The 11,751-nt window shown below is 51.6% G+C and overlaps 1 protein-coding gene across 2 annotated transcripts in view; it reads left to right on the forward strand.

The window, feature by feature from the left end:
* The window catches only part of ZFHX3 (zinc finger homeobox 3), a 174,945-nt gene extending 167,062 nt beyond the window's left edge, over positions 1-7,883 (forward strand). For both annotated transcript variants that reach the window (XM_075161724.1, XM_075161725.1), the window contains one exon: positions 2,551-7,883. In XM_075161724.1, coding sequence (XP_075017825.1) covers positions 2,551-4,127 — 1,577 coding nt within the window. In that variant the 3' untranslated portion in view covers positions 4,128-7,883. The remainder of the gene's footprint in view (positions 1-2,550) is intronic.
* The last annotated feature ends 3,868 nt before the right edge of the window (positions 7,884-11,751 follow it).

Below are 11,751 nucleotides of genomic sequence, written 5' to 3' on the forward strand. Positions count from 1 at the left end.
TATTCTTGCTTTTATTTTTCTCCAAAGACCAGTATGTGTCCTGGGGCTACATACTATGAATGTTAAAAGCAATCAGTGACTGCCTAGACAGGACTAAGCTATTTAGAAAGTCAAACAGACTATTTGTGGCCTTTAGATAAAGCTCCAAAGGTCAAGCCATCTCAGCTCAAAGCCTGTCGAAGCAGATAAGGCTGTGCATCCAGGAATGTTATGAATTAGCCGCTGCTCCTGCGCTTGAACATCTTGGGGACTGTTCAACTAGGGAACATCAGTTTCAATGGCATCTATCCATAATACGCCCTTATCTGAAATCTATAAGGCTGCTGCGTGGAGGCTCACTTCATACACTTCATACCGTCACAAATCACTATTGTCTCGATACCACATCAGGAGCAGATGCAGATTTCAGAAGGGCTTTGCATCAGCCATCGCTGAATTCTCCCGGCTCTTGGCCGCCCTCTTCCCAGCCCTCTTGCGGGCTCCTTCGCCAGGCTGGCCTCTGCAGAGCCACAGCAGCTCTGCCTCCTGCCCTTCGCTCGGGAGGCCAGCACCGGGTGCAGGTTTCCAGCATCAGTGGATGAATGCGGTGCTGTAGACAAGCGAGCTGTTTATACCAGGGTGTAGCGCAGCCAGGTTTTGGAGAGTGCTTTGCTCCCCTTAGCTGCCAGCTACTCTGAGCATGACGCTGCAAGAAAGCGGTCCCTGTGCTGTTATGTTGAGAAGTACGGATTCCTTCTGGGCTACACCAACTTTACAGGGCATGGTTAAGTGACAGGCTCTTTCACTGCAACTGTGCAGGCAGCAGTCTTGGGCTTGGTGTCCAGAAGCCTGAGGAGCATGTGTGTCTTTGCACAGAATTTACATCTTGTGCTCCTTCCATCAGCCTCTGTCCCAGATCCTACCGTCTGCCCTGGCCAAGGACCTGGGTATCGGGCTGCCTGCTAGCAGCGGGGATGAGATGGTTGAGGGTGCCTACACTGGTTCCTCAGGATCGATCACGATGATTTAAGACCTCACCAGGATAAATGAGGCATCTGCAGCTCAGGCAGAGCTGTTGGCCCCAGCCCCTAGCTGTGTTTGAGTCCCTTTTACACTGCCTTCAGAAGGCAACGAAGCCTTGTAGCAGCTGGATTTCCCTGCCAGGAATCACCGTCTGCCTTGTGCACGGCGATTTCCCTGCTGGCATGCTTCCCCTTGGAAAAGACTTTAAGCTGCCACCGTGCCCCAAATCATCCCCAAAAGGGGCAGTTTCTCCTCTCCTCTCCCACTGGATGTATCACAGAAGAGGTACAACCTAAAATAAAAGTTACCGTGCCTCCGTGGCTGATTCCTAGTTCTGCAGCTGTTCATACTCTGATCAACTTTGAGCAGTTTCTGTCACAGCTGTAAGGACTCGGGCTTTGTTAATGAAAGGCTAGATTTTGTTGAATGGTTTTGTGGCAGGGGTGGATCTTGCAGCAGGTTCCTGGCTCCAGAGCCACAGAGCATACGGGGCTGTGCCAGCAGAATGTTGAGCATTGTTTCATTTTTATTTTCCCCAAATGGCATTGAGGGACTTCCCAAGCAAAACATGCCTTTTTAGGAGCACGTTCACCAACTGCTAATGGTGAACTAATGGATGTGACTCTGGGAGCCACACTCCTCTTGCCCCCAACTGCTATCAGCTGTGAGAGTAGAAATCGGCACCGGGGGAGCGTGTTGTTACTGGCTATTCCTGCTGTTGGGAAGATGGGCAGACTTCACATTCCACCATTAATCCATCTCCTTTGTGAGGAAGCATCACGACACTTTTAATTCCACCCAAAACACGACATTCGTGCCCTGGGGGGATGTCTGAATACTGCATAAACTCTGAAATTACTCAGAAGCTGTGCACCCAAAGCCTCTTACATTGGAAGGAAGGAAGGGGTTGCATCTGAGATTTGTGGATTCATGAACATCAGACTAATTAGGACAAAATAACTTAGACTTAGCCTGTTCAGTCCTCCTTAGTTGCCATGACCAGCGCTTTCTAATCTGTGGAGATTTTAAGGAGATTGACAGTATCTAGCATTACAGCCATTTGCCATAGCACTTTCCTTTTGCTGGAGTCCTTTGGCCAAAGGACCAGTTAGTGCAGATGCAGGAGAAGTGCCTGTGCCTGACATCAGCTGTTAATCATTTGGGAATTTCAGAGGGGTCAGTAAAACAACGGCTGTGCTGAGCATCCCGGGCGGCTGGTGGGTGTCCCCGGCAGAGACACCACGTTCAGTGCTGCTGGGCAGCATGGCCGATCCAGCCGCAGGTGACAGGGGCTGACGAGGCACGTCCCCATGGCACGGGGCCTCGGGGAGCAGGGAGAGGAGCGGTTGTCCCAGAGGAAGCGGGAGCGGTGGTCAGGCTCTCTGACCCGCGCTGCTGCAGCACGTGAGCTCAGGCCGGTCGCTGCCCTAGTGCAGAGGAGACGGCGGTGCAGGGGTGGTTGCGGGGTGGCCCAGGGTCACCCCGCCTTGTGCTTTCTGCCTGCCCAGTGCTGAGCGACTCCTCACCTCTCTCTCCTCCCTCTTGCAGCTTTAACTTCTCCCAAACCCAACCTGATGGGCCTGCCCAGCACAAGCGTCCCTTCGCCTGGCCTCCCCACCTCTGGATTACCAAATAAGCAGCCCCCGGCCGCGCTGAGCTCGCCCACCCCGGCACAAGCCACGGCGGCTGCGGCCCCGCAGCAACCGCCGGCAACGACCCCACAGCCACAGCCGCAGCAGCCGCCCCCGCCACAGCGCAAGGAGAAGGAGAGCGAGAAGGCAAAAGAGAAGGAGAAGGCACCCAAGGGGAAGGGGGACCCACTGCCAGGGCCCAAGAAGGAGAAGGGGGAGGTGCCGGCGGGCGCTCTCTCGGCCCCGCTGCCCGCCATGGAGTACGCGGTGGAGCCCGCCCAGCTCCAGGCGCTGCAGGCCGCCCTGAATTCGGACCCCACCACCTTGCTGACGAGCCAATTCCTTCCCTACTTCGTCCCCGGCTTTTCCCCCTACTACGCCCCGCAGATCCCCGGCGCCCTGCAGAGCGGGTACCTGCAGCCCATGTACGGGATGGAGGGGCTCTTCCCCTACAGCCCTGCGCTGTCGCAGGCGCTGCTGGGGCTGTCCCCCGGCTCCCTGCTGCAGCAGTACCAGCAATACCAGCAGAGTCTGCAGGAGGCATTGCAGCAGCAGCAGCAGCGGCAGGCGCAGCAGCAACAGCAGCAGCAGCAGCAGCAGAAAGCGCAGCAGCCCAAAGGAAGCCAAACCCCCGTCCCCGCGGGGGCTGCCACCCCGGACAAAGACCCTGCCAAAGAACCCCCCAAGCAAGAAGAGCAGAAGAACGCACCCCGCGAGGTGTCCCCCCTCCTGCCCAAACCCCAAGAAGAGCCCGAAGCGGAAGGCAAGGGCGCGGACTCCCTCTGCGACCCCTTCATCGTCCCCAAGGTGCAGTACAAGCTGGTTTGCCGCAAGTGCCAGGCGGGCTTCGGCAACCAGGAGGCGGCCAGCGACCACCTGAAGTCCCTCTGCTTCTTCGGCCAGTCCGTGGCGAACCTGCAAGAGATGGTGCTTCACGTGCCCACCGGCAGCGGCCAGGGCAGCGGCTCGTACCAGTGCGTGGCGTGCGAGAGCACGGTGTGTGGGGACGAAGCCCTCAGTCAGCATCTCGAGTCAGCCCCGCACAAACACCGAACAATCACAAGAGCAGCAAGAAACGCCAAAGAGCACCCCAGTCTATTACCTCACTCTGCCTGCCCCCCCGACCCCAGCACCGCATCTACCTCGCAGTCGGCCGCTCACTCAAACGACAGCCCCCCGCCCCCCCGGCCCCCCCCGGCTTCCCCCCACGCCTCCAGAAAGCCCTGGCCCCCGGCGGCCCCCCGCGCCCCGCCGGGGAAGCCGCCGCCGCCGCCTTTCCCTCCTCTCTCCTCATCTTCAACGGTTACCTCAAGTTCATGCAGCACCTCAGGGGTTCAGCCCTCGATGCCAACAGACGACTATTCGGAGGAGTCTGACACGGATCTTAGCCAAAAGTCAGATGGACCGGCGAGCCCGGCAGAGGGGCCCCGGGACCCCGGCTGCCCTAAGGACAGTGGTCTAGCTAGCGTAGGAATGGACACCTTCAGATTGTAAGCTTTGAAGATGAACAATGAAAATGAATTTAAATAAAAAAGTTAATAACAAACCAATTTCAAAAATAGACTAACTGCAATTCCAAAGCTTCTAACCAAAAAAAGAAAAAAGAAAAAAGAAAAAGCGTGGGTTGTTTTCCCATATAACGATGCCGGTGGGTTTTACATTTCTTTTTTCCTTTCCTTTTAATAAAATAAAACTTAAAAAAGAAAAAAAAAATCTGTTACATTTGTCCTTTCGAAGGTACTGTTGGTCTGGGAGACGAAAGCCCGTGCTGCCTCCTTACTGTCTTCGGAGCTTGAGCCCCTTGTATATTGCCCCTTTTCAATAACGCCCCACGTCGATAGCACAGCAGAGGCCGGCATGCACTGTATGGGAAAGCAGCCCACCTTGTTACAGTTTTAAATTTCTTGCTATCTTAGCATTCAGATACCAATGGCTTGCTAAAAGAAAAAAGAAATGTAATGTCTTTTTATTCTCAGGTCAATCGCTCACACTTTGTTCTGTTTTCAGAATCATTGTTTTATATATATATATATATATATATATAATTTCTTTCGTTTGTTTTGGGGTTTTTATTTTGTTTTGTTTCGTTTTCGTTCCAGAAAAGGATTTCTTTTTTTTTTTTTTAATTTAAAATGGGCAGAAAGTATTCAAGAGAAAAACAATGTGAACTGCTTTAGCTTTTCGGGGATTTTAAGGGTAGCTTTTCTGCTGAAACCAATTTCAAGGGGAAAAGTTAAGCACTCCCACTTTTCAGAAAAAAAAACCCACACAAAGAGTGTTGAGGACTCGGAGCTTAAAAAATAAGTTTTAAAACAACTGACTTTCTGTATTTATGATAGATATGACCATTTTTGGTGTTGAGTAGATTGTTGCATTGGAAATGAACTGAAGCAGTATGGTAGATTTAAAAGAAAAAACCCTTTTGTGTACATTTAGCTTTTGTATGGTCCAGCTGACGGCTTCTCATTTGATGTTGTCTTGTTCATTCCTAGCCAGATAGATTGCAATCCATTGACTCGCCTAAGCTTTTCTCCCCTTTGTACCTTTACTCCTCATTCCCCCCATCCTGTAATCTTCCACTTATGGTCGCTACCTTCATTTCTTAGAGGGTGGTTGCATAATTATTTTATAAAAACTAAAGAAAGAAGTTCAAAGGGTTTTGGGGGGTCAGTAGGATCCCTTGCAGAATATTTTTTGTTGGGGGTTTGAAACTTTTTAAGGCGTATACATACGATTTACCTATGTCTGTTACCCTTGTGCACTTATCTCTTTATTATTTTCCATTTTTCCTCCTTTTTTTTCTTGCCCTCTTCTTTTCCTCATTTTGTAAATGCTTCAAAGACTCTGTTCCTAAACTATAAGCATTTGTTTCTGTTTGTGTAATTAGGCTGCACTCTGTTCCTTCCTTTAAAAAAAGTTTTTGTTACATTTTTTTTCTCTAAAGAAAATTCATGCTTTAAATAAAATCCAAAGACATACCCTTTCACCACTGGTGCAGAATGAGCAAAAAGGATTCTTTTTACTTGAGAATTTGTTTCTGATTTAAACAAACAAGTCTAAGTTTAAATAAAGAATAAAAAAAGTACCCAGGTTGTTATCTGTGCTTCTTCTGCAAGCAGAGAGACAACTCTTAGCGAAAACCCAGCGCACCAAAAGGCAGGTTTCTCTTTCCAAGTTCTCTCCCGTGGTAGGCAGGCGGAGCGGCGAGTGCCGCGGCTCAGAGCCACGTGCGGGCCGGCGAGGGGCCGGCCGGGCTCTGGTGTCCCTGTCCAGCTCCGTACCCCTGCTTGTGGGAACACGCAGACGCATGCACGCACGCACGCATCTCTTACGGTCCGGACTTTGAAAGGAAAACTTTGTGCTGCTAAAACGTAGATTTTGGAGACAAATAGATGCTTGCTATTTCACTTCCGTAGCCAAGTGTCAACAGAAACAATCTCCTTCCCCCCCCCGTTTCCTCTGCCCTGAAAGTACGAGAGCCTTCTCCCCATCATCTTCATCCTCCTCCTGCTTCAAAAGGGAACTTCGAAGACTGTGAACGCAGGTTCCTCCCGCCGCCTCCGGGCTTCTCCTCCCCGTGCTGAAGCCGCTCATCGACTCTGCGAGAGACTGGAGCATTCGAGAGACGAACGTGGGGTTCATTTTCTAGCGGGACACTTTTATTTTATGGTTTTTTGTTTTAGTTCAATGAAAGACTAGATCCTGAACTGTTGTACATATTTCTAACTAGGCTAATGCACAGTGCAAATTCCTTTTTTAATTGTTTTTTAAGTAGACGATACTAAAGAGTACCATCTAATATTCCTACCAGTACCCAGTTGTAGCATAAGGTGTCAAAAATGGAAACAAATACACAAAAAGCGTTTGCTGTTTTAACAAACTGTTTTCTTTTAACAGAAGTTCTTGTATTTCTCCCCGTGTTTGAGATGAACATTTTTTAAATTCTAAAGTTGTACAGTTTTTGTTTTCCATTATTTTATCTTGTTTGTAATTCTATGAAATATATATATATATATTTTTTGCCATTTAACTGTTGTATGTTACTCTGTCTGTATCATATAGAAATTTTTTTGTTTGTTTTGTTTTTGATTCTCTATGTGATGCAAGTTAACAATTTAACACTAGCTTTTATCTATCAAATTCCGCAAGGTCTCTTTTGGAAATCCTTTTGTTTCGTCTTGTTTTGTTTCGGTTTTTTAATTATATTGCTTGGTCATAGTGCAATTTCTCTCTCCTTCTTCCCCCTCCTCCTTCCCACCCACTAAAAGGTTTTATAAATTCATTTCCTTGTATTTTTTCTAAATGTTTCTAGAGACTTTCGGTGCGAGGTTGCCTCCTCCTTTTGCAGCCCGGCTGCCCCAGGGCCAGCGCTGGGACCCGCACCCCAGCCACCCGTCCACCGCGCAGGGCTGGGCTGGGACCCCCCGCCCCGGCGGCCCCGGCCTCGCGCCCCGCAGCGCCGCGTCGGCGCCTGCCCACGCCCCGCCACCCGCCTGGCCGCCCCGGGGCGCTGCGGGCACGACGTCAGCACTTGGGAGCTCTGCGTGATCCCCGGGCCCGCGCGTGGCCTTTCTAACGAGTGTCGGAGCGGGGCACGAGGGAAAGATTTTAAACTTGGCATTGAGCAGGTTTCTGTTTTATTTTTAATAAAAAGCTTTTTTAAGTGGTGAAGATGGCCAAAGTTTCGTACAATTGAGAATAAAGAGAGGCGTAAGGGGTGTGTCGGGGCCGCCCGGGGGCCGGCGGGGGAGGCAAGGGAGGCGCTGACACAAGCCAGCACACTCGCTGTTCATGGAAGTATATTTTGCTTTAAAAAAAAAAACTTTTAAATAGAAGCAGAAATTGGGTTGGTTGGTTGGTTGGTTGGTTTGTCGGCGCTGAGATACTGCCCACTGTGAAACAAAGCTTTGACTATTTTTTTCATTTTTATTTTGGGGGGCGAGTTTGGGTAGAACAGAAAGCATAAATGAGGTGAAGAGGGATATGAACAGCCTTTGCAATGTACAAAAAATAGAGCAAGTGAAACCAAAAATGATGTTCTTGGTGTTTTTCTATAATGTAGTCTTGTTAGCTTTTTTTTGTTACTGTAACAATGCTGATCTCGAACTGTACCAAAATACATGGAGACTAACAGAAACAGAAACCACATGGAACTTTCAAAACTTTAAAAAATTTGTCACAAAAGACTTTGTTGTCATAGTTGAGTTGACTGTAGATGGTAATTGAATATACTCCTTTGGAAATATTTCATCACGTATGTTTCCTGCTCATTGTGATACATTAAAAAAAAATGAGCAAAAGCTCTCGTCTCCGATGTCCCCGCTTGTGCGGTGCAGGGTCTGTGTCGGGGTGGGTGTGTGCCATGCGGCGCGGCTCGGCTCGGCGGGACGCGTGCATCCGCCCCAGCTTCTGCATCCCGCAGCCGGCAAGCGCTGCCACAGAGCCACGTGTTCGCACGCACACGCCCTCGTGCACTGCTGGCGCGCACACGCCGGCGCACACGTGTCCGCGTCCCTCCCCACACCCGGGCGTCTGGGTGCCCGGCGGTGTGAGAGCACCTGGGCTGACGCTGCGAATTAATGTTAAAGTGGAAGTAATGAGCCAAGTAGCGCAATTCATATTATAGCTTGAGGATGCATTGTGTATGAAAAAGACATTATAAGTGCATTTAATTTTACTAAATGATTGTATAAAAATTCTGCGCACGCTGCTGTAATTAATGGTTAAAGGGAAAGCATGATGCCTTTATGGGTCGAGGTCATCTTGAAACCTGTAAACTAGAAGTGAACTAAAATCGCCATCTGTTTTCTTCTACTGATCAAACCAAAAGGAGACGAAGGTAAGCAAGGTAAGTGGCTGACTCGCCGCTCTTCCCTTTGCTTGCAGTGCCTCTTGAGCAGGGAGGAAAACTTGATGAACTGCTGAGTGTTAAATACACAATTCTTTTACCAAAAATTGCCCCTTGTAGCAGAAAATGCTTGAAATTCATTAATAAGGACCACACCTGAAAGAGAGCCCCGGGAGCTACCATTCGTCTCTAATTTATAACTGCACCAATAAATAATTTACAAAAAAACCCAAAACCAACCCAACATTGCAGGTGGGATGAGCAGTCTGTTCAGTTTGCGTATCCTTGGCCACTCTGCCGCCTCCCTGCCCACGAGGGGATTCCTCTCCCTCCCCAGGGAGCCGAGGCCTGAGCTCCGCAGTGTCATCCAGCCAGAGCGGAGGTCACGGGGAGGAAATCTTGCAGCTAGCGAGGGCGCAGGAGCGTTCTTTAATTAATTAGGCCAGGACATTCACTTGCGAGCCAGTAAATTCAGTAATCGGGTTGCTGATGCACCTTCATGAAGGAAAAAAAAAAAAAAGAAAAAATGACACTCGTACTGATTCAGGTTCCAAAAATACACGAATTATGAAATAAAGTGGGTCAAAATTGCAAGCCCCCGATGCAAGCCTCCTGGTGCTAGGGCATAACCGAACCAAGCCGGCCGGGCTCTGGCCCCAATACGCAGCCCTGAAAGAGGAGACCCTGCGCCTCTGGCGGCTGAAAGAGCGAGGGCGATTGCACCCGAACGCGCGCTGCAGCTCAGTACCCCAAAACTCTGCCTGGGCCAGGCTGACCAGTCCTGTCCCAGGCTCAGGCGTTGCTCTTCTGGCGTGAGCCTAAACAGGTGGGAATCTGGATTGCCTCTTAGCTCTTTTGGTTTTTTTAATGGGAAAAATCCATTCTGCGTTTTCCACAAGCGGACAGGACTGCGGCAGTAATGGGGTCGCCCGCACGACCCTTCCACCAGTGTTTGCACTGTGCCGTCTTAATGACTTCACTGTTGTTCATAGGCCTGCAGTTTTGTAAGTTTATTATGTAACGTTGCTATTTATTCCTGGGTTGAATTCCAGTTTAAAACAGCTACGCTTGAGAAAGCACCTCTCTAATGCTCAGAAAGGTGTAAATGGCCTCTAGTAGCTGCACAAGCTGCAAACTAAAAACCTCTGCGAGAGCCTCTCTGTTCAGAGCAGTGCATCAGCGGAAATTGTGCAAACCTCTGACAGAAGTAAAAAGGCTTTTCCATGCTGTGATTCTGGTAAGAGGAGACTGGAAGTGACTTTTAATAACCTTTCATTGCTATCACCTAAAAGACAAGGAAGAGATTCAGGTCTTACTAGTACACGCTTACAGGCCAAAAAATACATATTTATAAAAACAGAGCAGTGATCAGGTGTCCACTACAATCACTAACCCTGCTGATGGATTTGGAGCAGAGTTCCCGGCTGGAGGGTGCCTTTGCCCTCAGGTGCAGCCCATGTGTTGCTGTTCTTGACGCAGCAGGAGCAGGGGCTTTGGAGGCCCCGGGGAGGTGGCCCGGGCCGTCCCCATGTCGCAGCCTGGCATGCGGTGCCACAGGACACCCGGCGTGTGCTGACACCGAAGGAGGAAACGTCACTGGTCTTCCCGTTGTCCCCAACCGGCTTTTCCACAGGGGATCCCACGCGGGTGCACAGCAGAGGTGAGCCTGGCACATGAGCCCTGCCGGCAGCCCAGGCGCGGGGCCGGCGTGGGCGCTGGGTGCAGGAGCTGGACACCGGTGCAAGCCACGACAGGCAGGGCCCCGTGGCACTCGGAGGCTACAGATGGAGGACGCCTTCGGGAGATGCTCTCCCTCCTGCACCCGCTCCCAGCACACAGCCCTGCCGGACATCGCAGCAGCTGTGGGCTGGTCCATGCTGGGGCTGAGCCACCCTGCTCCTGGGCTGCCCGGCCAGCAGCTGAGCCCTGCGCCCTGGCCCCACGTCCTGCTGCATGCAGCGTCGTGTCCAGGTAGCAGTTGGCTCCAGGGGGGGCCGGGGGCGAGGGACAGGCACAGGCACCGTGCAGCCCAGCGTGCAGACACACAGGCCAGTGCTTTGGAGGGTCCCTTCCTGTGCCAGCAGCCATGGGTGCCGGCTTCCCTCCCTTGCCACCAGCCCAATGCCGTGGCCAGTGCTGCCAGCTCCCCGCTGCGGGCCCCAGCATCCAAGTGAGGCATCAAGGATACGTTTTCAATGCCACCAAGTGACAGAAGAACTGCATTTGTAAAGGCGTCTGGGTCATGAAGTGGCAGATCACTGGGACTAAAACAAGGCCAAAAGAAAACCCAAAACCTTGCCAGCTGCCAACTTCCAGTAAGACCAGTTTTGCAGTGCGCTACAGGACGCATCCCTGCCATGCACAGGTTTGCTGCAGGAGACCTGTTGCAGCACAGGGCAAGTTCAGTCCATGGGGCGGCAGGTCCTGCAGCCCCACCATGGTCACAGCAGCCCATGGGGAGTTTGGGCCAGGCACAGACCCCCTCTCCTGAGAGCCGCAGCTGCAGCCACGTCGCTTCTGCAGCCAGGTCTCTGCTGAGCAGGGTCCCATGTTAATGTCTTTGCTAAATGACATTTGAAGTCTGCTAAGAGAGCCGACTTCTCTAATGCAGATGGATGCTTTGAGAAACTGCCACCAGGCTCAGGCTGTGCCAGCAGTGGTGAAGGGTTAACTCCATCAGTGCTTAAACTACGAATGTGGAGCCCATTCTCTCCTCCAAGCTCGTTAACAATGTACACCTGATGATCTAAAGCACTAGAGAGTCATTTTAATTAACGCTCTGCCAGAGGGGATGTGGTGAAGACACTGATTTCACTCCAATGACTTTCTATTTTGGTATATTGTAGAATCGGTGCATTAGTTCCCTGGGCTGATGTGGTGAGCTAATCCAACTACAGCCGCGTGGGCATTGCCTCCACTTGGCTCCGCAGGCGGCAGCTCAATGCAGAGGCGCTGGCACCATCCGCGGGTCGAGGACGCAGCTCCTCAGCAGGGCTGCGTGGGGCTCACTCCAGCGGCTGGTCCCCTGGCAGGACCGGGTGGGCCCTCCCCTACCCGCCAGCGCAGCGCAAGTGGCAGCGGGTCGGTGGCAGAGAAACGACAGACAAAGCCCTGCGGCCACAGGGACCCTGCCACACGCCCACCAGGGCCAGGAGCAGGACCACTGGGCTGGGGGGGCACCTGTCCATACCCACCATCCTGCCCAGCCGCAGCAGCTGCGGCTGCCCCAAGGGAAGGCGCCAGCCTGAGCTGCAGAGGAGCTGCAGCTGG

Source organism: Calonectris borealis, chromosome 12 (assembly GCF_964195595.1).
Source record: "Calonectris borealis chromosome 12, bCalBor7.hap1.2, whole genome shotgun sequence".
NCBI lineage: Eukaryota > Metazoa > Chordata > Aves > Procellariiformes > Procellariidae > Calonectris > Calonectris borealis.